This window comes from Myotis lucifugus, unplaced genomic scaffold (genome assembly GCF_000147115.1).
Source record: "Myotis lucifugus unplaced genomic scaffold, Myoluc2.0 scaffold_308, whole genome shotgun sequence".
NCBI classification, from domain to species: Eukaryota; Metazoa; Chordata; class Mammalia; order Chiroptera; family Vespertilionidae; genus Myotis; species Myotis lucifugus.
The window spans coordinates 470,246-498,075 of record NW_005871356.1 but is presented as its reverse complement, the minus strand read 5'-3'; the positions used below and the strand labels follow the sequence as shown (position 1 = coordinate 498,075).

General features: G+C 39.7%; 1 protein-coding gene across 1 annotated transcript; it reads left to right on the top strand.

Moving 5' to 3' along the window:
• Positions 1-1,244: 1,244 nt before the first annotated feature.
• LOC102434324 (alcohol dehydrogenase 1-like) lies at positions 1,245-13,567 on the top strand. Its single transcript, XM_023763928.1, has 8 exons — positions 1,245-1,287; positions 2,252-2,353; positions 3,757-3,895; positions 8,578-8,665; positions 8,763-8,982; positions 9,118-9,378; positions 9,926-10,050; positions 13,476-13,567. The coding sequence occupies exons 1-8, from the start codon at positions 1,249-1,251 to the stop codon at positions 13,501-13,503; spliced, it is 1,002 nt and encodes a 333-aa protein (XP_023619696.1). The 5' UTR covers positions 1,245-1,248; the 3' UTR covers positions 13,504-13,567.
• The last annotated feature ends 14,263 nt before the right edge of the window (positions 13,568-27,830 follow it).

Sequence of the window (27,830 nt, the reverse complement as noted above, 5' to 3'; positions counted from 1 at the left end):
CCCCGGCCAGCAGGCCACCAGTGGTGGCATAGCACCGAGGGAAGGAGAGGGGAGGAGGTGGGGAACCATGGGGTGGCGGGGCACTGAGGGCAGCGTCAGTGTCTGGCATCTGTTCCTTCCTCACCCAGCCTGGCCACTGTCACCTCCTCTCCCGACCCCGCCGGGGCCTTTGGGCCCTGATCGGCCTGGCCCTGATTGGCCCTGATCACCCGCCAGGCCTAGGGACCCCCACCCATGCACGCATTTCATGCACCAGGCCTCTAGTATATTTATAGATTGAGTGCCAAGGTTGAGAAAACTTCTGTTCCTAAAACCAGATGACATAGATTACTGTGGTACTTGAGTCACTAAATATCTATTTTTGCATAAAGCAGTTTGACTTAGGTTTCTGTCCTGACTAATACAATGTTTTGTTTGTTTGTTGTTTTTTTAATTTAATTTATTGTTTAAAGTATTACAAATAGTAGTGCATATGTCTCCTTTTTTTCCCCATGGACCTTCCCCTGGCCTTTCCTACCCCCCGGCACATGCCCTCACCCTCCACCCCCTAGTGTCTTGCATCCATTGGCTATGCTTATAGGCATGCGTACAAGTCCTTCGGTTGATCTCTTTAAATAATATCTTTAATTTTGATCCGTATTTCACACTCATTCCTTCTCTGTTACCTTTCACCAATCTTTACCATTTTTTCTAAACTATTCTCTCTTCTCATCATTTCTTAATTTTTTTCATTATTCCCCTCCCCCCACCCCCCTCCCACCCCTCCACCCTCCGCAAAATCATGATACTTGAAACTAGAAATCTTATTTGAGCTCTAGCTAAAATTATTCCATAAAGGAATGATATGAACAATTAGTCAAAGATTGGGTTAAAGATAAAATGAGATTATGCATGTAGTATTTCCAAACCATAAAGCATCATTGTATACATTGTAAGAGAGGGGGTTATTTTTATTTCATATCTTTTACATTTCCTTTTAAACACTTGTTTATTTTCCTTATTTTTCTTCCAATGATCCTCCTTTCTTTCCCTTTATATTGTTCTCATCCTCTTCCTTCCTCCCCCATTCATAGCTTTCATTTTCCTTCTTCCCCTTTCCCTCAATTTTTTTATTTCTCCCTTTCCTTTCTCCCTCCCTTCCTGATTGGTGTGCAGTGGTGATGAGTCACCCTGCGGTGTGAAATACTCAGTCTAAATTGGTGAGAAGAGTCAGAGGAGTTTGCACTTCCGCATCAGCCAGAGAGAATAATGGAGCAAACTGAACTCTCCACAGACACAGCTAACAAAGTAAGTCATGGTTTTCTCTTGAAATGTGTATGATCCTATTAGTAGGTAAAACCCAATATCTAATGCTGCATTGAAGTTCCCACGGAATATGTGTGCACCATGCTTTACACAGTGCAAGTATTCCAGGTAATTTGTAAGTCAAATTTTAAGAAACAAGATCATAACTGTGATAAAATAAGAACTGCTATTATTTAAAGAAACATCTTACTCTTTCTGTAAAGTAAAATAATCCTTTATAAAATTAAAATCATCCTCCAAATGCAATCACTGATTAATTTAGGGGGGGGATCAATCAATAAATATATAAGCTTAATCTGTATAGAGATTTAAAAATAAAAATTCAATAAATAAATAATTTATAAGACACAGGAACTAAGTACCAAGGTAAGATAAGATGTTCTATGTGATTTTTTATGAGTGAAATTGACTAAACAAACAAAATTAATATTTTTGTCCTGTATCATTTCTTATCATTTTCTTTGCATTATGAATTCTAATCTGTTTTAAATAAATGATTAATATTAAAAATTATAATGCAGAAATTTAGAATCTAAAACTGAACTGTGCTCCAAAGATCAGTTGGCCAATATTAACATCGTGTATCATTTGGAATGCAGAAAAGATATTTCCTAAGAATAAAGTGTATTAATCAGATTTATGTGATAAAACTATTTTTTAAACAAAGTCTATCTACTATGTCATAGGATGACATGAGATGCTTATAGAGAGAAAAACATTCATTTAATATTTCTACAGACAGATAAGTCAATAGATATCACTGGTTTCACATTACAACATTGTAAATTATTATTCACACATGTGATTGTTTTCATTGAATGCAATAGATCATCTGCATTTCAAAGTGACATAACCAAAATGATCAGTCAGCATAGAAGTGAATTTAACTATGTTTTTCACCTAATTTTAGTTTCATGGCAATAAATTTTCATTTTTTAAAAAATAGGTGATTTTATGCAGGGCAGCCATTGCCTGGAGGGCAAATGCTCCCCTGTCCATTGAACTACTTGAAGTTGATCCACCAAAGGCTTGTGAGGTTCGAATTAAGGTAAATATAAATGATACTTTTTGCAGGTATGCATGTGGATATTTGTGTTTACAATAATTTTACAATTTTAGAAGAACAAGTGTCATTCTCTATTTAAAAATAATTAAGGGTCTCTCTGATTTACATGTAGATCTGTATTAACATGTATAATAGTGAGATTATTTCATTTTGTTAAAGTGGCAAATATAATAAATGCTGAAATGTCTTTTAATGTTTCAGATGCACTTTTTAAAAATACTTTAAAAGTCAACACGGGCAATTATTGACCAAAAAGCTTCTTGGGTTTTTCACAATTATAAAGTTATTCCAAATGCTGTTATATAATAGGGCAGACATTCTTCAGTCATGGCTGAGAAAACAAGGGCACCCTTCCCTGACCCAGCTCCTACTTATAGAAATCTGTGGAACCCCATCAAGCATAGCAACATATGCATAATCAGTGTCCTAGAAGGAGAAAAGGGGGCCTAGAAAATTAAAAAAATAATTGCTGAAAACATTTTCAAATATGCTGAAAAACATTAACCTACATATCTGAGAAGCCCAATGAATTTCAAGTAGGATAAACACAGAGGTCTACAATATCATAGACAAATTCTGTGTTCAAAGACAAAGACAAAGTTTTAAAAGAAGCCAGAGAAAAATGACACATCTTATACGAGAGAACCCCAATAAAATTAATATAAGAAGCAATGAAATCCAGAGGGTGGAGAGATAACATATTCAAAGTGCTTGAAGAAAAAACTCAACCAAAAATCCAGCAAAACTATCTTTCAAAAATGAAGGTGACTTTCTCTATATCCTGGCCAACACTTGTTGTTTGTGGAAAACAGTATGGAAGTTCCTCAAAAAATTAAAGATGGAACTGCCTTATGACCCAGCAATTCCACTTGTTTTTTTGGATATTAGCTACAAGTCATGCAACAGGTTGCCAGGATCAGGATAGGAAACATAACATGTTTTAACTTGTTCTATTGAGGATGGGAGGAGGGCATTAAGAGCAATGCAAAAGAGAAGCATATATACCTTGATACCCAGGAGTCCCCTCTATATATTTAAGTATAGGTATCAAAATAGACCATAAATTTTGGGTTGTCATTTCATCACATCCCATAGAACACATAGCTCTTCCTGGCAAAGAGCTAGAAAATACTTCAATGATAATGTTAAATTCACTGTGATGTTAAAGAGGCCTAAATAAAATTATAAAGACAGAGACAAACTAAGTGTTTTGGTCTGTTTTCTGAAATAGCTATACTGCAGGAGTGCAATCAATAACATATCAAATATATAGTCAAGGTTTTAAAGAATATATTCTGTTGCTAGTTTGGGAAATATTGCATTTTTCAGAAAGATCCAATTTTATGAAAAAGCATTTTATCTCCAATCATTTAACCACCTTTCAGATTCTATCTTCTGGGATCTGTGGTACCGATCTGCACATCCTAGAAGGGAGAAACAAAGTACCTCTTCCTGCAGTTTTGGGCCATGAGGGAGCTGGAATCATAGAGAGTGTTGGAGAAGGTGTAACCTCTGTGAAACCAGGTAAGTAATTGGACAAGATATGGTGCCAATCCAGTAAATTCTCCTTTCCTAACTCACTCCCTGACATTTCCCCAAACCACCTGAAAGAGCCAAACTCATCACACAGTAACAAAAATATTTAAATGCATTCACACACATATATAAAAAATAGTCAGCCCAAGATTCAGAATCTTCAAAATGGGTGTTTATCTGAAAAAAACTCAAATAAAAAGAAATTTTCTCCACTCATTCCCATAGAGATTATCTCTAGTCTACCCATCTCAAATTAAACTAAAAGCTGCAAATATATACAAGATATTGGAATATCATCAGATTAAAATTATGTATGGTTAAAAATTTTTTTCTAGATGCACACACATATGATAATCCTTTAAATTGTCTGTAGCATCTATAAAAGTTTCATCAAGAATTTGCAATTACTTCTTCCACATTGGATACAATTCGTGTTCCAAACACTTTGGATAATGCTTTACAATATCACATTTTCCAACAACAAAGATGTCATAGATATTTTATACCTATTTTATGTATGAGAAAATATAAGCTTTGGCCAACTAATCATCTTATTCAGTTGATTTAGCTACTTAATGGCAGAGCTAGCATTGAAATACAGGTTGTCTTACCTCAAATTCTGCGCTCTTACTCAATAATATATCTCATAATTAGTACTAATTCTAGCATTAACACTACAGTATTAATTCATTCTTTCAACAAATATTTATTAAGTACCTACTGAGTGCAACACTCTGCTATGCTCCTAGCATAGAACACTAATCAAAGTAGACAAGCCTTATACCACAAATTCTTAGACTTAGGTCTCTATTGCCTTTGAGCCTCAATGTTATTAGAGAAAAATCTTCAATTTTTATTTTGTATTTTAAAGGTCTATTTGCAAACTCGGAAGGTTGAACACAGGTTCAAGTTGCCTTTGTTGGGGTTGCTCTGCTGAGCCAGGGCACTCTGTGAGATTGGGGTCTGGCCACTGACCGTGGGGTGCAATGCCGCTTCTTGGGGTGTATGAGAAGTGCTGAGCACCCTGGGGAAGTCCAGAGCAGAGCTCTGTGCAGACTGTGGAAGTTGACTGCGTGCTCCCTTTAGATCTGTGTATATACCCAGATGGTTTTCATCCACTTTGAGTAGTTATCCGAAGAAGCCTATGACTTCTTACCTTCGATTTTCTGAAAAACAGCTAGCCATATATAAAGCTCAGAACCCAGATGCGAAAAATTCAGAACTACCATATTTTTCCGTGTATAAGATGCCCCCATGTATAAGATGCCCCCCAGTTTTCCAACCCAAAATTAAGAAATCAATATTTTAAACATAAAACAGAATAAATTTTTATTTAGTAATTGCCACAGGTAATGTTTACATACCAGTATTATGATATTATACAGTATATCACTTTATTCAGCCTCTGTTGCATCACTGCTCTCTTCTTCATCACTATTAGTTCCAGACACATCAATTTCTTTGAATTCTATTGCATCACTGCTCTCTTCTTCATCACTATTAGTTCCAGACATATCAATTTCTTTGAATTCTATTGTATCACTGCTGTCTTCTGAGTCACTGTCTATATATGTGAGATCATCCTCATAAACTGGTGGCATTTTCTGAGTTAACTTTGTTTGTGTTCTCATGGCCAACCCTTCTCTCCTCATGAAACTGAAGCAGCATTTTGCCTTTTCTGTAAAATCAACAATGTTCATTTCACTTGCAAACATTCTTGCCTGACATGGAATAAGCTTGGTTGACTCACATAAGCCACTCTGGCGCTGCTCCACAATCCAAGTCTTAAGCCTCTGCTCCAAGTTTGCCCATTTTGCTGGTTTTCCTCTTAAGGCCTTCTTTTTTTTTTGGCATCTGAAGGAGTTGTTCTTCCTGTTTTCTTCACTGTCTGATCAGACACTCAGCGGGAGGAGGTCCAAATTGTCTCTCTGCAGCTCTATTTCCATGCTCTTTTGCATAGATGATTACATTCAGTTTGAATTTTGCAGAGTAAGACAATTGCTTACTGCTATTTATCTTTTTATTTTTTTGACATCTTTATGGGCTTGGAATGCTCTAGTCCCTGCTGCATCTGTGCACTCTCCACCTCCAATTACAGCATCAGCTGACGTCAATAACAATAAGGCTCATGATTGGAGAAAGCCTGTTTCACAAAGTATGAGCAGCTATGCACCAGCATAGCTCCCTCCTCGGCTGACTTCCATGTACAAGATGTCCCTGAATTTTCAGTCTAATGATTTTAGAAAAAAATAGCATCTTATACATGTGCAACAGTGACAGAGTTGAGTAGTTGCTTCAGAGACTATAATTTGCAGAGCCTAAAATGTTTACCACCTGACCCTTTACAAAACAAGTTTGCCAACCCATGATCACAGTATAGTGTAGTATGACAAACATATTAATATGTTGGGATGGGTTTTTTAACTGATTGAAAGGTTCTTGTTTTAGAATCTTTGCCACCATTGTCTTAAAAGGAAAGAGGTCAAATCACAGAAGAAGCTAAACAAACTGTTGCCCCAGCGTTTTAGCAAGAAAAATAATCTTGTTTCAAATTATGTTGTATGATAAAAGAGTTTCACTTAGTGTGGATGAGATTCTCTTCAATTATTTCATATGACTTAGTAAGAGAATCTTAAGAGTTTTCCAGTTAGCACATATCACAAAAACCTTTCCATCTTTTACCACTTGCTTAGCCTCTTAAGAGTCAGCAAGTTTTCAAAATTCACATTACCTTTTGGAGCAAAATAATTCATCTTTCATCATCAGTTCATCAGAATAGGATAACCCAAAATTTATATGTATCTTAATATTATGCAAACTATTTAGGAATTCTGGATCCAAATCTCCAGAAAAATTTTGAGGATTTCTGTTGTTTGTGGATAGAAAATAAATTTAAAAAGTCATTACTTGTTCTATACTGAACTTGACAAAAGTATGTACTGAAGATAAAAATATAACTTAAGAGGAAGATTAAGATTTAAATATTTGAAGTTAGGCATTTTCAAACAATTTTCCCCTGTGGTTATGAATACAGGACAAAGTTGGCTATTAGTTAAACAGATACCGTGGGGAGAGTGGTTGGGGAAGAAGAGGTGTGCGAGTGTCTATCGAAGCTTTCCTCAATGGGGTTTCTGGGAGAGGTTAAGTCCTAATTCCCTGTGGCGTTTAGAATGGTACTGATTATGTACCACACTTAGGAGAATGGAAAAAATCATCCAAGTCATAGACTGTGTTCTATGCTTCAGAGGAGCCCAAAGAGCACATGGGAGTCAGTGTTTGTAATATAGGGTGGGTGAGGTTGAGAAATGAGTTATGTAGACATCTTTGCAATTACTTTTTTCTGTGCTCTTTTATCATTCAACTACGTAAACTATTTTATACAGGACACGTTCAAGTCATATCTTCCCAGTTACATTAGGAAGTTCAGTGAAGAGTAAGTTCAAGGATTTACAATTAAATAGGGGGGGGGGAGTGTGAAAAGCGCTAGAGCAAAACCATTTTATGATAACATCAAATTTTATTTGGTTTTCTTTATTTCTAAAAGAATGTCATTATTGATGCTTTAAATATTAAGATAATCTGAGTCCTCGCCTTGCTCAGTAAATTTCAGTACATGTTGAAGACTGGTATGCATATGCCAAATGCCTTGCAGTTTAACAGTATGCCCACATTTTCTATTATAAAGAATAAGAAATTATGTCACTGGCCACTCATCTAAAGCCTTACTTTTTATACTTAGGTTGACCTAACAGAGTAATTGCTGTAGGAGCTAAAAGAAGAGTGCTAGGGGGAAAGATGCTGAAGAAATGAAAATGGTGTTTATGCTTTTCTGAGCGTATGCTGTTCAGAGAAAAAGAGATTGCTATACATCTGTTCATTAGAGCACTAGTATTAAACTTGAAATAATTTGATGGCAGGAGAGGGTTGTGTGATAATTTTACTTCTGATGTTTAAAGGATATTGTGTGAAGATTCAGCCTACTGTAATCATGTAAATTTTGCTGTTGCTTTTGGCTAAAATGCCCTTCTTGAAAATGCCATTTTAAAAAAACAAGGTGTATTTTTTATAGTTGCTATGAATGTGTGTATTTAAATTTCTGAATCAAAATATAAGTTGATTTAAAGTAAAAAAAATTAAAAAGGTCTAATTTGCATTAAAATTGATTTGTTTCCAATCCAAAGTGAAATAATTAACTTAAGTAATAATTATCATTAAAACAAATTGATAACATGCACTATAAATAATTTCCTATCAGTAAATATAATGCTTACTAGAGGCCTGGTGAACAAAATTCATGCACAGGGGGGTGGGGGGGGGAGGGAGGTCCCTCAGCCCAGCCTGCACCCTCTCCAATCTGGGATCCCTCTCACAATCCAGGACTGCTGACTCCCAACTGCTCTCCTGCCTGCCTGCCTGATTGCCCCCTAACCACTCCCCTGCCAGCCTGATTGACGCCTAATCGCTCCCCTACTGGCCCGATCTCCCCCAACTGCCTTCCCCTGCCAGCCATCTTGTGACAACATGGGGGCAGCCATCTTGTGATGACGTGGGAGTGGCTATCTTGTGACACAAGGGCACTGGGGTCAATTTGCATATTACCTCTTTATTATATAGGATTGCATTCCATGCCTCTGCCCAAGATTCTAATCACTTTGTTCTTTTTTCCTTAGGAGATAAAGTCTTAATGTTACCTCTTCCAGAGTGCAGAGAATGCTGTTTCTGTTTGCATCCCAAGGGCAACGTATGCGTGAAGGAAGAGTTAGTTTCAATTTCTCTGACTTCATTTCATCCAATTTGTTTTCATTGAGATAGGTATTGACTGGGAACTAAAATCCTGTATTTTTATGTCACACAGTGTTCTTTCTCCAACTGGATTAATGTTAGATGGAACCAGCAGGTTTACCTGCAAAGCACAGAAGATTCATCATCTTTTTGGCACTAGCACCTTCACTGAATATACTGTTGTGCATGAAATTGCAGTGGTAAAAATTGATGATGCTTCTCCAATGAATAAAGTCTGTATCATTAGCTGTGAGGTGCCTACGGGCTTTGGAGCCGTGTTTAACACTGCAAAGGTAAGAATGTACTTTTGTGCTGTTTTCAGTGACTTTACCTATATCCTGGGAGCCATTCAATCAGAGAGCTTCTCCCATTAGAGATAAACCAAAGTGGCTTTTTTTCTAATAGAATTTTATCTTCTGGGTTTGTAGGTTACTCCTGGTTCCACCTGTGTTGTCTTTGGACTTGGAGGAATTGGTTCAGCCATAGTCATGGCATGCAAAGCCTCTGGTGCTTGTAGGATCATTGGGGTTGACATCAACGAGAAGAAATTTCCCAGGGCAAGAGCATTAGGAGTCACAGATTTTCTCAACCCTCGGAACCTCAAGAAGCCTGTTCAGCAGGTGGTAGTTGAAATGACAGGCTTTGGTGCTGACTTTGCCTTTGAGGCCATTGGACTCATTGATACCATGGTAAGTGGTTTGGGGGCACAGTGAGGGGAAGTTGCTTGCCAAGATGTGGATACATATTAAATTAACTTTATGAAGACATGAAATTACTATAATTTTTAACTATTTTTGAGCACACCTTATGAGCCTTGCACCAAGATATTTATACAGTTTATCCCCTTTAATCTTCATATCATTTTATGAATTAAGTACTAATCCCCATTTTCAAGATTTAAAAACGTAATTGTGATTAAGTTAAAGCAGCTTGCCTAAGATCTCAAGGGGGGGCTGGAGGGGGATACCACATTCTATTCTATTCTATTCTATTCTATTCTATTCTATTCTATTCTATTCTATTCTATTCTATTTTTTCTTTTTCTCTCATACAGCACCCCTGAAAATATGTTTTAGGATTGTGAGTCAAAAGAGGTATGACTTCAGGGTACTGAGATGCTAATCAGTCTACTGCTGAAATTAGGTTGCGGCTTTGGAGTCATGCCGTCGGAGCTATGGAGTCTGTGTGATTATGGGAGTAGCCCCCAACCGTGAACAACTCTCCTTTGATCCACAGTTGATTAACTCTGGGAGAACCCTGAAAGGCGGCTTTTTGGGAGGTAGGTCTTTGATGCCACATCACCTTTTCCAGAAACCTGGTCACCCTGCATTGTCCTTGGCAAGAAACAAAGGAATGAAAAGGTAGGAAAAATATACCTCTATGAAAGGAAATAGGAGACATGTTAAAATAGAAAAGCACACTTCTGTCTTCCTCACAGGTATTTATTACCTGTGGGAGAAAAAAACAGATTAACATTTTGATATTATTAAGATATAGAATAATCACATTGCAGGGTACTCATTGGCACTCAGACATTCCATAATTGGTGGAGAGTCATTGTATGTCTCTGAGTGGCTCCCCAGCACAGGATTAGACTAGAAGAAAATCTCAGTGTATTGAACCCCAATTCTCACCATACAATCACCCTAATTTTTTATTCAAGAACAAAACAACTCTATTGTGGCATATTTGAATTTCTTTTTCCCAAACAACACCTCCAAACCCCTGTCTTGGCATGCTTCACACCCACAGATGCTTCCAGACTAGCACTGACCAAGAGAGCTTTCTGCAATGGTAAAAATGTCCTAGAGCTGGACTGTCCAATAAAAGAGGCACAAGCCATATATAGCTATTGAACATCTTATGTGTGGAAACCAGAAAACTGACTTTTCATTATATTTAATTTTAATGAGTTTACATTTAAATAGCCACATATGGCTAGTGGCTACTTTATTAGATAGTACAGTTGCGATAGCTTGCTCTCTGACGTTTGCTAGCATGCTCAAATAAGATTAATTTGGCATAAACTTAAAAACAAGGGCGTTGCTGTCAGAATACTCACCAGACCTATTCCTTAGCAAGTTATTTAAGCTCATTAATTGCCAGTACTATTTTCTGGAATGTAGAGTAAATAATAGTTTTGTTCTTACATAATATAGAGATAATAAAATGAGAAGATGCAGATAAAGCACTTGGCAAGAGAAACTGACACATAATAGGTACAAAATTAACATTAGATTGTAGCAGTAACAACAATGATTACAGTAGCTTATGAGCCCAGACAAAAGATGAGGAGGAAGGCACATATATTGCAAAAGATAACTGGAGGCCTTTTTGCTATCCTAAAATATCTGGGTGCTCTTTCCTTTCTTCATTGATTTAGCTTTGCATGAGTTGATTGAACGTAAATAAAACTGGATTCATACCTAGATGTCAAATACTGGAAAAAACTTTGCCATTGACCAACCTCTTATATAAAAGCTTGTTTTCCCAGAAACTCTATATGTCTGAATTTTCCTATTTAAATAAGTACTCAATTTAAAAATTGAACTATTTCAAAAGAGATTAGGCTGGTGCTTGGAATGGTGAAGCATAATTGACACTGATCATTTTTTTCAGTGCTAGTTGTCCTTGGCTTCATTGGAGAAATGTATTTCTATTCCTAACACTCCTCATTATGTATCTTCCATGTCTCCTTCCTTCCTCATTAAATGCAAATACACCAAGGAAAATCACCCTAATGAAACTCTCACTCAGATGGAAAAATCTGTGATGGCTTTGTCCTTTCACTTCCATGCAGACACATTTCTAAGTTTCTCAAAATCCTACATAACAATTGCCTAATACTCACATATTTTAGTACAAATTTCCCTATTAAGAAACATAAAATATCTGCAGCCAGGGCTCTGATAAAGAGTACCAACTATCTTTTTAGAAAAAGAAAAAAGAAAAGAAAAGAAGAAACTCAACTTTTTTGTGGTGCTTTATTTTTAAACCATCTATATATATAAAAGCCTAAGCAACCATCTGACCGTGCGACCGTCTGACCGATAGCTATGATGCGCAATGACCACCAGGGGGACAGATGCTCCAACTGGTAGCTATGACACACACTGACCACCAGGGGGCAGACACTCAACGCAAGAGCTGCAGTGGCTTGGCAGCTGCGGTTCGTGGGTGATGCACCTGGAACCACAGAGGAGGAAGCCCAATTCCAGGGTGCATCACCTGAGAATAGCCCTCTCGCAATCTGGGACCCCTCAGAGGATGTCGGAGAGCTGGTTTTGGCCTGATCTCCACAAGCCAGGCCAAGGGACCACACTGGTGCATGAATCCGTGCACCTGGCCTCTAGTACCTTATAAAAACATAATGTTGTATAAACAGGACTCTGCTAGCAATATAAAAACCTGGGTCCTGGGTTCAGCTTCCCCACTTTCTGGATGTGAATCAGAGTTTTAAAACAGGATTTGATTTCATCAGACATGGTAAGATGACAGACACAGGGACAATTGCCTTGAAAGAAGAGTTTATTGCTCATAGTTCCCAAGAGAAGGGGTCATGCCATACCATATAGGTCCTTATGGGGAAGCACCGGGGCTAGACAGGAGACAGGAAGAGCTGAGGGAAAGCATGGGCCAGAGACTTACTGTGTTTTTCATGAGAAGGAACGGGCAAGATGAGTGGGAAAGCTAAGCAAGTTTCAACAGGTTCTAGGCTATAGGAATGGTCCTCAGTTATCTGGTAACTGGTCCTAGGATGATTTAGGGCAGAGGAATAGTATCCCAAAATGTTGGAGACTGATAAAAAGAGAGAAATCAGGAATATGGACTCAAGACTGTTTGGTTTGCATATCAAAAGCATGCTAAAGCAGGCTGTTCACTACCTCTAGAAATCAGTAAACCCTGGGAAAGGCAGTCTCTCTCCAAGTCTAGAAGGCCCCAAGATATCAAAGCATCATAAAATATAGAAAATTAAAAAATAATAAATACAATCAGTGAAAAATACTTAACATCTCTAAACCTCAGTCCCCTCAAAGTTATAAAAATTGGGAAAAAAATGCCAGCATCTTCTACTAAACTATTCTCCAACACACCACTGAAGAAGTAGAAAAATTTATTTTTGAGGTTGAAATGTTAAGGTTTTTTTTTTTTACGTATTTTTATTGATTTCAGAGAGGAAGGAAGAGGGAGAGAGAGATACAAACATCAATGATGAGAGACAATCATTGATTGGCTGCCTCCTGAACATGCCTCCTATACCAGGCACCGAGCCTGCAACCCTGGCATGTGCCCTTTACCAGAATCAAACACGGGACCCTTCAGTCTGCAGGCCAATGCTCTATCCACTGAGCCAAACCAGCTAGGGCTGAAATGTTAAGTTTTGAAGGAGATAGAGCCACAGGTAGAGGGAGAATATGGTAACTAAAACCAAATCAGCTGGAAGGTAAGCTGTTTTAAGAAGAAATCCTTAATGCCCTGAAGGCAAAGGAACACTGTGGTTTGATGGTCTGTGACCATGACAGTGTCAGGTCACTCCAACAGTTCATCCCAGCCCTGACACTGTTCACCTACAATGCTGGGGTGTCATGGTACTCCTAAGTGATAGCAGAAATTTGCAATGGGATAAATTACCTTACTTCTGAAGATTAGGAAGAGGATCAAGAGTGAAATGGATTACTGCCTCCCATGAATGCTTTTGCCAATTTTACACATAATAAATTCATTTGATTCTTTAATTAGTTTAGTATTTTTTAGGTTTCTTTATTGTTGTCCTTCTTTTCTACAGAGTACAAAAGCAGAGATTGCATTCCTAAACTTGTAACTGACTACCTGCAAAAAAAAATCAACATAGATCCACTTATAACGCATACATTCCATTTTGAAAGAATAAACAATGCATTTGAAGTGCTCCAGGATGAAAATGAAAATTGGTGAGTCTGTGCGCGCGCACGTGTGTGTGTGTGTATGTGTGTGTGTGTGTGTGTGTGTGTGTGTGTGTGTTGTGTGTCTGTGTAAGATGTATCTGTATGAGATATCTTATACATGTAACACATCCAAAATTTTATGAAAAATGAGGTCTCAGATCAAGTATAAAAGAAGGGGGGGCATGGAAAACGGTTTAGAAAATGGCAATGAAAGAGTGCTAAGTCAGTGTGAAGAGCGCTAAACATTTTACTCAGTCACTGTGTGATCTAAACGGCTACCTTGCCCATGATATTGTCCTTATCTAAAAATGGGGATAATGATACCTCTTCTTGTTATTGGACGGGCTCTGCACCTGGGTGGGTCTGCCTAGGGCCACCTGAAGTGTGTGGGTTCTTGACTTCGTGCAGGAAACATTTCACAAGTCGAGTCCAGGTGGCTTTTGAGAGTATGTTTAATAAATCTGGGACAATGAAATGAAAGAAGAAGTAACAGGAGACAGCTGAGTGACAGAAGTGAGCTCACTGGGAAGTCAGAGACACAGGGGGCCCTGGAGACAGATTCAGAGAGTAAGCCTGGGGCAAACTGCCACTGCTCACTGCTCCCCTGGCTACAAGACTCATAGGGTCCTTTGGAGTTTAGGAGATGCATGCCTGTGAAGGAAGAAGTTGGGGAAGGGAAAAATGTGAGTAGACGCTCCCAGGAGGGAGAGCACACCCTAGATCCCTTGTCTTGAGGCTTTTAAAAAAATCTTTCCTTGGCTGGCTGGAATCTTAGGGGAGGTCTCAACAGAGGGTCTTAACAAAATATTCATTAGCTTTTTAGGTGTGTCCTTCAATATGTTCATTCATTAAAATGTGTGTATAAAGGGGCCAGGATTATTTTCTGGTTTGGTTTTATTTTTAAAGAATATTATTGAAGAGGTACTGGGCTGAAGCAGGTCTGTCCCAGGACAGTCTGTAGTACATAAACCATTTGCCCCAAAGTGACCTTGGTTAGGGAAGATAAAACCTTGTGATTTATTAGCTGGCTGTAAACTGCTCAAGTGGTTTGGCCTTGTGTAATTATTTTGTCTCAGTTTCCCTTTATTCCACTTGTCAAGGAATTCCCCTAGCTTCTTACTATCCTCCCTCATTCCCCTCTTAGATACTTCTATCCCTGAAATCTTTTCAGATTGATGAGGGAGGACAGTCCGTTTTCAGTAACTGCTTCCTGCTGACAAGGGTCATAGTCCCTGTGTATGTAAGGTGAGAATGTCTCTCCCTGCCTGACCTAGGGGGGGAGCAAGGGAATGGAATCTGGGACCAGAACAGAGAGGCCATTAGCTAATCCTTCTAAAGTAGGGATAAGCTGGAGTTCCTGAAGTGTCATCATCCTAGAGGTGACAAATTTGACAAGAAGGTTAGTGGAGTGGGGGACAATTCTTTGAAAGCCCAGTCACCACCATATCTGTATCAGGTTTTTGGTTTTTTGAAGAGGAGCTTGAAGTTCTCAATGGGTTCAAAAGAGTAGGTCTCAGGTTATGGTTCCTGTGGGGATTCACAAGAAACAGGTTTAATTTGAGATAAGTGAACCCAAATGGCTATCACTGTGAGCTTTATTGCAGTTGGGTTGCTTAGTAGAACCTGATATGGACCTTAGCACCTGGATTAGCATTAAGTACAATGCCTGAAATATGTGAGTTGCTCAGTAAAAATTTGTGTTTAAATGAGTGAATTAATGAGTCAAGGTCCCTAACACAAATGCATTTAGAACTGCATGTATCTAGGGTACCTGCCAATATACAATGTAAATGTACATTATTCTTCATGATAGAGCCCTGTTTCACAGCTATTAAAAGTGAGGGTATAACACCATAGGAGATGAGGAACAAAACTAAGAAGCTAATGTTTAAAGTGATGGCCCTCACGTAGCCATTCACAACTGAAAAGTAGAGAGAGGGGGCTATGGTAATTCTTCTGTCCCCACCAGACAAGCTCATGGCCAGCTGAAGGGTGATTAAACGTCACAGAATGAAATGCACGCTGTAACTGTGGATTCTCATGAGATGACTTCTCAAGGGAGCATAATTCTCTCTTGCCTTATCATCTTTGCCTCTTATTACTAAAAATCAAATACCATGTTTAGTGACTACACACTAAACTTGATTCAGAAACATTTTCTGGTGCCTTGAGGGGAGATTAATATAGAGATAACAAATGGGGGTTGGTAGATAAGTTTGTCTCTTAAAATGCTCATGCTACAATTATTTTGTGCTGCCCACATTTATGCAGGCAAGTCAGTCATTTCAATGTTTGAATTTCTGTGTTTCAGTATCCGCTGTGTCCTCTTGTTTTGAGATTCCTAGATGATAAAATGGAGCGTGAACATCCTCAGCAATGCTATTTGCTTTCTTTTTCACTACCTTGATGACTCCATTGCAATATATAGAACCCAAAATTGGAAAGGGAGCACTTCTGGAATTTTAAGAAATAAAACTGTTATAATAAACTATTTTGAAACTGGTGTTTGCATTTCAGCCTAAAGCTTAAAGAGAAAAAACAGGGATATGTTAGTGATGGAATGCATCTTCTGCCCATCCTAACGATTTCACTTTAAATGTATTATGCTTCATTAGACAGCTTGCGTATTTTGAAAACTGATTTAAAGCATGAACCCTTCTCCACCACTCTATGTGTTGCTGAGTTGGCCTGTTATGCAAAGCACATCTACCAATAGTCTGCCTTCTTGGGCAAATAGTGGGAAGAGGGGTGACTAATTCTTTGAATCTGAGCTTGACATACGTTGGGCATTGTTTTTCTAGTTGGAGATGAGGGGGCTGTTAACAGTGGTTCAAAAATGGTAAAACTCCTTGACACTCAGTCTTACCTGCCTTTCTCAAACAAAAATGATATACGAACAAATAAAACAGAAACAGACTCCTAAGTGCAGAGAACAAACTGAGGGTTGCCAGACAGGAGCAGAGTAGGAGGACTGGTGAAAAGGGGGAAGGAATTAAGTACAAATTGGTAGGTACAAAATAGTCATAGGAATCTTTTCTATTTCTTCTCAATATGTTGTTCTCATGTGGAGGGCCTACAGTTTGGGGGTGCAACTAAGCCTTTTCCATTCCTTTTCTCTGCTCCATTTCCCCAGCCCATGACTGAATAGAGAAATCTGGTCATTGATTTATTAGACTCTCACCGTGGTCGGCAAACTGCGGCTCGAGAGCCACATGCGGCTCTTTGGCCCCTTGAGTGTGGCTCTTCCTAAGCCTTAGGAGTACCCTAATTAAGTTAATAACAATGTACCTACCTATATAGTTTAAGTTTAAAAAATTTGGCTCTCAAAAGAAATTTCAATCATTGTACTGTTGATATTTGGCTCTGTTGACTAATGAGTTTGCCGACCACTGTAGAGTATTCCAGCTAGTTATTAAAAATTAAACAAAGGCAACCCAGGTGTGGGATTTTTAATTCTCTATACTATAAAAAAAGTAAAAAGGAGCCCAGCTGGTGTGCGTCAGTGGTTGACCTCTGAACCAAGAGGTCACAGTTCACTTCCCGGTCAGGCACATGCCCAAGTTGTGGGCTCGATTCCCAATTAGGGGCATGTAGGAGGCAGCCAATCAATGCTTCTCTCTCATCATTGATGTTTCTATCTCTCTCTCACTCTCCCTTCTTCTCTGAAATCAATAAAAAAATATATTTTTAAAAGTAAAAAGGAATAGATGAAATCAATTTTAATATTGTTTTATCAAACCAGACATATACAAAAATGTTATCAATTCAACACATAATTTAAAAATTTTAAGTATTGATTATTTTAATTACACTTACAGCACATCTTAATGTGGACTAGCCGTAGTCACGTCTTCAATAGCCACACGTGGCTAGTGGCTACCACATGGACAGTACACTTCTACAGTTTCTGTATTCTCAACATGCATTTTTTGAAATTACAATTAAAATGCATTCTTATATTCTTTTCATAACTAAAAAATTAATAAGAAGAATGTAAATTGAAAAGCAAAATGGTGTATGCTGTTCAATCTGAAAATCAATTTTTTTGGAAACTGTCTTATATTCACTGAGAAAAGTTTAGGAAGGCCAGAGGTGCCTGGATAGTGAAAATGAGCACTATTACCCCTTTTTCTGAAAGGCCAGTGGGCTGCCTTGTCTTGTGTGACCTTTCCCCTCAGGGAAGTGTTAACGTAGCGATAGTGAGCAGAGGATCCCTGCTCTGCATAAAGGCTCCCGCCCAAATGACAGGCTGCTAAAAGCCAGACTCCACCAAAGTCTTTTTTTAATGAGATATTATTGACATACTAGTGGCCCGGTGCATGAAATTCGTGCACGGGAGAGGGTATGTTCCTCAGCCTGGCCTGCACCCTTTCCAATTTGGGACCCCTCGAAGGATGTCCTACTGCCAGTTTACAGGGATCGGGCCTAAACCGGCAGTCGGACATCCCTTTCGCAATCCAGGACTGCTGGCTTCTAACCACTCACCTGCCTGCCTGCCTGCCTGATTGCCTCTAACCACTCTGCCTGCCGGCCTGCTTGCCCCCAAATGCCCCCCCCCCCGCCAGCCTGATCACCCCAAACGGCACCTCCTGCTGGCCTACTCGCCCCTACTTTCCCTCCCCACTGGCCTGCTCATCCCCAACTGTCCCCCTGCTGCCTGCTCACTCAAAACTGCCCCCCCGCTGTCCTGATCACCTCCAACTGACCCCCACTGATGGCCTGCTTGTCCCCAACTGGCCCCCCTGCTGGTCTGCTTACCCCCAACGGCCCCACCCCCCACCAGCCTGATCACCCACAACTGCCCTCCCCTCTTGGCCTCTAACTGCCTCTACCTCGGCCCCGCCACCATGGCTTTGTCCAGAAGAACATCTGGAAGGTCTCCCAGTCTAATTAGCATATTACCCTTTTATTAGTATAGATGAATTATTTTATAGAATGGGCATTTTATTACAGATGGTTTCCCATGGCATTTTTTCTAAAGAAGTAAAAATTACTTTAAAAAATGTTTCAGGAAGACTTGGAGAAATTTACAGTATCTGCTTTTCTTCCAAGAAAGTTGTCACTTTTATGCCAGAGTGAGAATTATTTGTATGCTTTGTATGTCAGCATTGGGCCACTGTGACTGGGGGGCACTTAGCTTGACTTGAGAGTATTTATCTTGCTCACTGGATGGGAGGGAGGGTGTGTGGCAGAGGAGATAAATACTCGGTTCTGGATTATTCATAGATTGCTGACTTTCTGGATTGATTGTGCAAGCCCCTCCTTTTATTGATGTCCACCTTCTATTGACAGACATCTACCCTGGGAGAGAAATGAGATGAAACTCTCTTTCTTTTCATTATAAAAAGCATTTGAATTCCTAAGGTGTGATAAGGCCTCCCATCCATCCACAGTCAAGGTACACATTTTCATGGAGGATGTTCCCACTCTTGAATAAATCAAAACAATTTTTTTTAAATTTAAACTTTCTTCTATAACTGTTTTCTTGTTACTTAAAAGCTAGTATTTTGAAACTACTTCCAAAGCTTTTCAAGCTGTATATGTCCTTGGAATGAATTTATAAATTAGAATTGAGCCCGGCCAGTGTGACTCAGTGGTTTAGCATCGACCTATGAACCAGGAAGTCACAGTTTGATTCCAGGTCAGGCCACATGCCCGGATTGTGGGCTTGATCCCCAATACGGGGCGTGTAGGAGGTAGCCGTCAATGATTCTCTCTCATCGTTGATGTTTCTTTCTTTCTTTTTTTTTTTTTAATATATTTTATTGTTTTTTTACAGAGAGGAAGGGAGAGGGATAGAGAGTTAGAAACATCGATGAGAGAGAAACATCAATCAGCTGCCTCCTGCACACCCCTTACTGGGGATGTGCCCGCAACCAAGGTACATGCCCTTGACCTGAATCGAACCTGGGACCCTTCAGTCCACAGGCCGACGCTCCATCCACTGAGTCAAACCGGCCAGGGCTCATCATTGATGTTTCTATCTCTTTCCCTCTCCCTTCCTCTCTGAATCAGTAAGAATATATTTGAGAGAGAGAGAGAGAGAGAGAGCGAGAGAGAGAGAGAGAGAGGAGTGTATATGTTTGTAAACAACAAAACATGTATTTGATGCTCTTAGAAAGTCTTATTTTCTTTCATTAAAACTTGTGCAGTATAGGGAACTCCATAGATTCTTTTAATTTGAAGAAAGTTAGAGGGAAAGGTACTAATTCAGAGTTCCTTGGGAAAATGTGTCACTTATATATTTTTTATGTTTATTTTTTTAAATCAAAAACTGAAATATTTTCTATTCAGAAAATATATTTGGATCTAAATATCTTCTATAATTTAAAACCTAAAATATCAATTTAAATATTTTAAAAATGGTTGGGATGTTTGTTTTTTTTAAATAAGTTAGGTTACTGAAGTTCTACATGTTACTGGATCACCTGGGGTAATTTTCTGATTGGAAAATTAAGAATTATAGTCAGAGGGGAGGACATGAGAATTTTTAAAGAACATATTCAATTTACTTTAGAAGCCGAACCTCTCTTATCATGTGACTTGTTTTGTATGTTTGTTAAACTATATTATCACATAAGCATTGCTGCTATTGGAACAAACAGTGACAGTTGATTCGGGTCATTTGAATGTCCACTGTCTGTTTTAATTTGTATGTTCATTTTGACTCTGTCATATGCTCAAACTTCAGTGGAAGTCATGAGAACCTATTATTTTTGCCTGCTCCCTCCTTAACTTTGGAAATATTCTTTTTTACTCAGAGGGACCTTAACTTTGATGTAAGGGATTGTTTCCGTGGCCAACTGTTTTCTTCCTTGCCAAGTAAGACAGTTGTTGTGAACTCTTCGTGATGCCTTCCCCAGGATATTTGCAGATGTGGTTGGGAAAAGTCATTTCATCCCCAACCTTTGCATCTCAGGTGCTGAGGTGCTGGGGGTGCCATGGCGATCATGGGAAAGCAGGCCCCCGGGGGGGCCGGGGGTGCCGGCTGGCCTGTGCCCGGGCTCTCTCTGCCTCCGATCCACAATGCGATCACCGGAGCCTTTGCCCGCCCCCCACCTCTTGCCTGCCACCTGGGTTTCCGATCCCTTTCGCCTCCCAGGATTGCGCCTATGTATGCAAATTAACCGCCATCTTTGTTGGCAGTTAACCACCATCTTGGTTGGCAGTTAATTTGCATATCACCCTGATTAGCCAATGGGAAGCGTGTCGGAGGTACGGTTAATTACCATGTTTGTCTATTATTAGATAGGATAACATTATATTAGTTTCAGGTGTACAACATAATGATTTGATATATGAATATATTCCAAAATGATCACTGCAATAAGTCTATTTAACATCCATCACCACACAGTTACAAAATATTTTCTTGTGATGAGATCTTTTAAGATCTACTCTTTTAGCAACTTTCAAATGTACAATACAGTATTATTAACTACTAGAGGCCTGGTGTATGAAATTCGTGCATGGGTAGGGGGTCCCCTCAGCCCGGCTTGCACTCTCTCCAATCCAGATCCCTCTCACAATCTGGAACCACTGGCTCCTAACCGCTCACCTGCTTGCATACCTGATGCCCCTAACTGCTCTCCCCTGCTGGTCTGATCCCCCTAACTGCTCTTCCCTGCTGGCCTGATCCCCCTAACTTTTCTCCCCTGCCAGCCTGATCCCCCTAACTGCCTAACTGCTCTCCCCTCCTGGTCTGATCCCCCTAATTGCCTAATTGCCTAATTGCCACCTTCTCCCTTCTCCCTTTTTGCATGGTGTTGGCCTTCTCCCTTCTTGCGCGGTGCCAGCCTTCTCCCTTCTTGCATGGTGTTGGCCTTCTCACTTCTCCCTTCTTGCGTGGTGCCAGCCTTCTCCCTTCTTGCGTGGTATTGGCCTTCTCCCTTCTTCCTTCTTGCACGGTGCCAGCCTTCTCCCTTCTCCCTTCTCCCTTCTCACGCGGTGCTGGCCTTCTCCCTTCTGCTTTCTCCTGCAGCGACTTCTCCCGTGGCCTCTGCAAAAGGGACCATAGCACTGGACCAGCCCTCACAGCCGCTGTGGCTGCAGGCCCTCGGCCCTTGCAGCTGCTGTGGCTTTGTCTGGAAGGACGTCTAATTAGCATATTACCCTTTTATTAGTATAGTCACCATGCTGTATACTACATCCCTAGGATATATTTATTTTATAATTGGAAGTTTGTACCTTTTGACCTCCTTTAGCTATTTTGCCCACCCCACATTCCCTCCTTCTGGCAACCACCAATCTGCTCTCTCTATGTGTGATTTTAAAAAAAAATTCCACATATAAGTAGAAAGAGTACACTCTAAAATAATGATATAAAGAATAGTATAGTAAATACATAAACCAGTAACATTGTCTTTTATAATCATTACCATGTACTATGTAGTGAACATAATTGTGTGTGCTACACTTTTATATGACTGCAGTGCAGTAGGTTTGTTTACAGTAGCATCAGCACACACATGTGAGTAATGCATTGAGCTACAATATTATGATGGCTACAAAGTCACTAGGCAATAGGAATTTTTCAGCTCCATTATAATCTTACTAGAGGCCCGATACATGAAATTCGTGCAAGAGTAGGCCTTCCTTCCCCCAGCTGCCAGCACCAGCTTCTCTCCAGCACCCAGGAGCTGGACTTCCCTCACAGCCCCAGCTTCGTCCAGAAGGTCATCTGGAAGGATGTCTGGAAGGACATCTGGTCTAATTAGCATATTACACTTTTATTATTATAGATGGGAGCACCGACATATATACAGTCTGTCATTGACAACAATTTTATGCAGCTCATGACTGTATTTCCTAATGCAGTCCTTTACATGTTATCTAACCACAACTGTAGGTCAGTGCATGAAATTCTATATCACCAATATTTGGTCCATAAAAAGATGTTGTGTGTGTTTACATAATCCCTATTATGCCCTACTCAATTGTTTGCTTCAATCCAGTCTGTGTTTATTGTTCCACGTGCTTCCTGTGTTCCTGCTTCTCCTTCTCCCTCCTGTCTGACTGGGAGGGTCTCTGCATCACTCTCTGTGTGTCTGCTCCACCCTTGCTATTCTGTCTCCTCACATACTAATGAGGGGATGCCTGTTTGTGTACTTCACTTGGAATTTAGCATGCATACCTTCTTTTTTTGTTTGTTTTGTGTGTAAAGACTGCTTTCTAGGTTGGATTTGAGCCAAAAAAAAGTGCAGAAATCAAAACCACAAAAAAACAAAACAAAAAACAAGTAGACTTTCTGTTTGTTATTCCCCATTTTCTTCCTTGTCTTCCTCTTCTATGTAGGAGAACTGGGTTTGGATCTGTACCGAAGGCAGTTTAAGGGATTAAGTTTGCTTAGCTGTTTTTAGCCTTAAACTTCATGGTGATTAAGTTGACATTCATTTCTATCAATCCCTATTTCATCAGTGTAAAGCTACTACATCAACACATTTCCATAGAGACTGACATACACTCCAGCACTCTCCTCCTCTTCAGAGCAGAGAATTCAGATGTCCATCAGTCACAGCAAAAGTGCTCACTGACCCTGGCATTCCTGCTCCATGCAATACCAATCAGCACTGACAGAGCACCTCTCTGTTCCAGGCACTCAGCTGGTTACCGTGAGGAGTCAGTGTTGGATAAGAGGCCTCTACTCCTGCGGAAGGCAGTACAGGGCAGCACTTACAACATAGCCTTGGATTCAGGCAGACCTTATCCTTACGAGCTGTGTGAACTTGGACTTATTATTTAACTGTCCTTGGCCTTAATTTTCTTATCTGTAAAATAAGGATGAATCATAGTACCACCTCAAAGGGTTGTTTGATGATAAAATGATATAATTCTTTAAAAGCACCTATCAAGGAGACTGATAGAAAGAACAGCCATCAATAAATATTAGCAACAGTAATTATGCATAAAAGCAAGCTCACAATCAATCTATGGGGGAAAAGACACATAGTCCTGTCAGTCTGAAAGGGCCATATCACAGGTTAAGTTAGTGCTTTGGGGACAGAGACGGAGGTGCCCTGCTGAATGAAGGACTCAGAGGGAGCCTTGTAGATGAGCAGGCACTTGCGGTAGACTTTAATCTTGGAGAATGGAGAAAAATCCTCACTGGGTCATTTCTATTGTCCTTTGTTCAGTGTAACTAGTATGTGTGTGTTTTCCAGAAAGTAGGAGTTTGACTTTTCTTTTATCCACATTGAGAGGCCTCCTAAAATCCTTTGTACAGTCAACTATTTAGTTAGATGTAGTCTGTCAAGGTGGATAAAATGACACAGAGGACATGTTTCTCTATGGAAATTGAGAATTGCTAAGGGAACATTTCCATGACTGGTTCATGACTGTGTTAGTAAGCCTTAATTATACACAGGATAAGGCAAACGTAGATTTACAGTTGTGAGTACATGAAACACAGAGTCTACTCTTGTATTATTATTATTTACTAATTATTGTATTATTTTCCATACAAACAACTTTAAAGCTATATTTGCCCCACCCTGTATTTGTTGAGAAACAACTGAGAACTGAGAACCACTCCCCTACCAGAGAGGCAAAGGAGGGCCCTGTGACTTCAGGTTGCTTCCAGCTTGGAATGCACTGAAGGAAAGAGGAAGTTCCACATCTTGTGTCTGGCATTTAAGGATCTTCATTACCTGACTCTAACCTTCTCATCTACCTTAATTTTCCATCTTCTCCAATGAAGGGCCTATATTCTTTAAAAGCTTGTATCCACCTTCTCCCCTAAATGGTAATCCATTCTCCATTCAGCCCTTGCTGATCATGTTCCTTCTCCCATTTTTGTCCTCTTGGCTCATTCAAATCTTGTCCAAACCTTGAGATCCAGGTCATACTCCCCCGCCCTCCCCGCCCCATGGAGATAAGGTAGCTCCATCTCACAGTCATCCCTCAGCACCAGTATTGCTCAGGTGGCATTAGGGACCCATCCTCTTTGCCTGCTCTCTGTATTAAGTGTACGGATCAATCTCTCAAATCCTACTGGAAATCCTTGGTCATAGGTCTTCTTAGCTTTCATTAGTGTGCTCAACTGCATTTAGTACCATGTTTATAATAGGTGTTTAATAAAGAGTGATTGGATATCTGTGCTCATTTCCCCTAGGGCAGGCACATGCTGATGGTGAGGAGTCCCATATTGAGCACAGTTCAGCACCTCCTCTTTCCGAGCTTGCAGATTAGCAGTGTGGTCAGCATTTGTCAGGTCGACAAGATGGAGAAACTCTCATATGAGGTAGGAAGTGGTCAGTGCCCTAGATTTCCGAAGTGGACTTCAAAGGAGGAAGACTCTACCCTGTCTTTTCATTTGTGCATTTTCAACAGCTAATGCCTGCCACATAGTGAGTGCTCAGATATTTGTCCACTAAACTAAAGGAGTGACTTCTACTTATAGAGTCAAGAAAGCCTTGAAAGAAAGATATTTTATTAAGACTGATCTAGAAAGATGAGTTGGATTTGAGAGGTATAGATGGAATTAATAGCTTGAACAGAGAAGCTTAAACAAATACTTTTCTCTTAATATCCTCTTTTACATATTTTCCTGTTTACTCATCTCCCACACCTGACAGCCTAGAATATGAGGGGAATTAGAGCCATTACAATCTTGTTTTCCAGGCCCCAGTGAATCTGGAGTCCTGAGACAAAATCATGGCCTTCCATCACCGCGTGAGTACATGGCTCCATGAACTACCAACACCACATTGGGACAAGCTCCACAGAGTCAGGGCAGCTTCCTTCCTACCATCTGGCAAAGTGGTCTGCTCTCACCAGCCCTTGCCCCGCCTTCTGTAAGTTTAGATTGGTGAGTGGGAGAGCAGAGGATACACAATTGGGTATCAGTTCCGATATCAAGAGGGATATAACAGGTCTGGAACCACATCTGGAATGTCCAGAGTTAATCCTGTCAACCTCTAAAGCAGTGGTTCTCAACCTTCCTAATGCCGTGACCCTTTAATACAGTTCCTCATGTTGTGGTGACCCCCAATTTCATTGTTACAAATTGAACATAATTAAAGCATAGTGATTAATCACAAAAACAATATGTAATTATATATGTGTTTTCCGATGATCTTAGGCGACCCCTGTGAAAGGGTCATTCAACCCCCAAAGGGGTCGCGAACCACAGGTTGAGAACCGCTGCTCTAAAGGGTCATAGAGTATCTCTCACCTCTACTTCTCTCTCTCTCTGTCTCTTTCTTTCTGTAACTAAGCCCAACTCTATATAACTTTTCAATCCAAGCACCATCTTCTAAATTCAGATTCTTCAGAAGATATTCTTTGTTCATCTTGGGTCAGGGCTGCCCCCTGTGGTGGGTAGTGTAATGGCCCCCAAAGATTTCCACGTCTAATCCCCAGAACCTATGAATGTGTTGCTTGACATGGAGAAAGGGATTGTGCAGGTGTTATTAAAGTCAAGATCTTGAGAAGAGAAGATTGTCTTGGATTGTCTATATGGACTCAATTTAATGACATGCATTCTTAAAATAGGAGAACCTTTCCAGGCTTCGGTCAGAAAGAGCAATATGACTACCCACAGCCACCAGATGGACACATTACAAAAAGCTTTAATTGCTATTGTAACAAATTACAGACTCACTTGGAATATTAACAGGAAGGCAAGGACTGGCATCTCTAATACAGTCAGCTATTCAGCTAATGATGAGCAGTACTGGCATTTGATTCCAAAATGTAGGAGGGAAAAACCAGCATCTCTGCAAGAGACCGGTCTCCTTTTTACCTAGAGGCCTCATAATTGATAAGAAACTATGAGAGATTATTGTAACTGGAAGACAAATAGAGCTAGAAACATTGAAGCATACAACAGACTGATGTATTTCAGAAGAAAAGTGGGGGCGGGAAGAGATTAACCAAAGAACTTTTATGCATATATGCATAATCCATGAACACAGACAATAGTGGGATGAAGGCCTGGGAGAGGGAGGAAGCAGTGTGGAGGGGGTTAATGAGCATAAAAAAGGGGACATCTGTAATTCTTTCAACAGTAAAGATACATTTTTAAATCCTTCATTTCTAGAGGATAAAATTTCTTGACAAACTGATAAGATTAACATTATTTTTTAAATATCTAAAAAGAAAAAAATGAGCACAAAATGTGTACATAAATAGTCTGAAGACGTGAAAATAGGTTGAGGAATGAGGTGTAAAATGAAGAGCAGGGAGCAATTTAGTACCAGGACATAGAACTCCGGGCCAATATTTTAAGTTCCTAGAACCATTTTGGAAAATACCCACATTAGTTACTATTAATTACTATACAATTAGCATTTAATTTTCATTTTAACACTGCAGCCACGTTGTGGAGGGAGCTAAAATGCTTGCCAATGATGCTGTGTCTGTGGAGCTGGGAACCTTGCCATGAAGAGCACTGAGAGGGGATTTTGTTTGCGAGTCTCCTGAGGGTCTTGGGAAATAGCCTAAGAGAAGCCAAACTCCAAAACCACTCCCGTTTTCTCTGTGAGAGCCAGAGTACAAACATTCCAATGTCCCACAAGTGTTTTTGTTGACTTATTTTAAATCATTTTATGATGTGCTTGGTAAATAGAAATATAATTCCTGAGATGTAGAAATACCAAATGTTCATAATACTTTAACGTAATACAAGATAATACAAATTCCATGTTGCAACAAAATAAAAATATCTTAAAAATAAAAATAGTATTTTAATGATGGCAAGATTTCTTCTCAAAATTTAAAACTATTATTACTTCCCATGAAAAACACAAGTTATTACTATCAATATCTAACATTCATGGAGTCCTTAATTTGCTAGGTAATTTGCATGCATTGTCTCATTGAATTCAGTCCTTGTAATTAATATGTAAGTATCATTGAAGTATTTTTTTAATTTCTTTATTGGTTAAGGTATTACAAATGTGTCCTCATTTCCCATTAACCCTCAACCTCCCCCCCCCTCATGCTCTCATCCCCCTGTTGTCCATGTCCATTGGTTTGGCCCATATGCATGCATACAAGTCCTTTGGTTGGTCTCTTCCCCTTACCCCCTCCCTCCCCTACTTTCCCTCGGGAGATTGATAGTCTGATCGCTGTTTCTCTGTCTCTGGATCTGTCCCTGTTCATCAGTATATGATGTTCATATTCCACAAATGAGTGAGATCATGTGGTACTTATCTTTCTCTGACTGGCTTATTTCACTTAGCATAATGCTCTCCAGTTCCATCCATGCTGTTGCA

Excerpts from the sequence above, each read along its gene's own strand:
- LOC102434324 (XM_023763928.1), top strand. The coding sequence starts at position 1,249 with ATGGAGCAAACTGAACTCTCCACAGACACAGCTAACAAA. Across the intron at positions 2,354-3,756 it reads CTTGTGAGGTTCGAATTAAG|ATTCTATCTTCTGGGATCTG; the intron begins GTAAATATAAAT and ends ACCACCTTTCAG. Across the intron at positions 9,379-9,925 it reads TTGGACTCATTGATACCATG|TTGATTAACTCTGGGAGAAC; the intron begins GTAAGTGGTTTG and ends TTTGATCCACAG.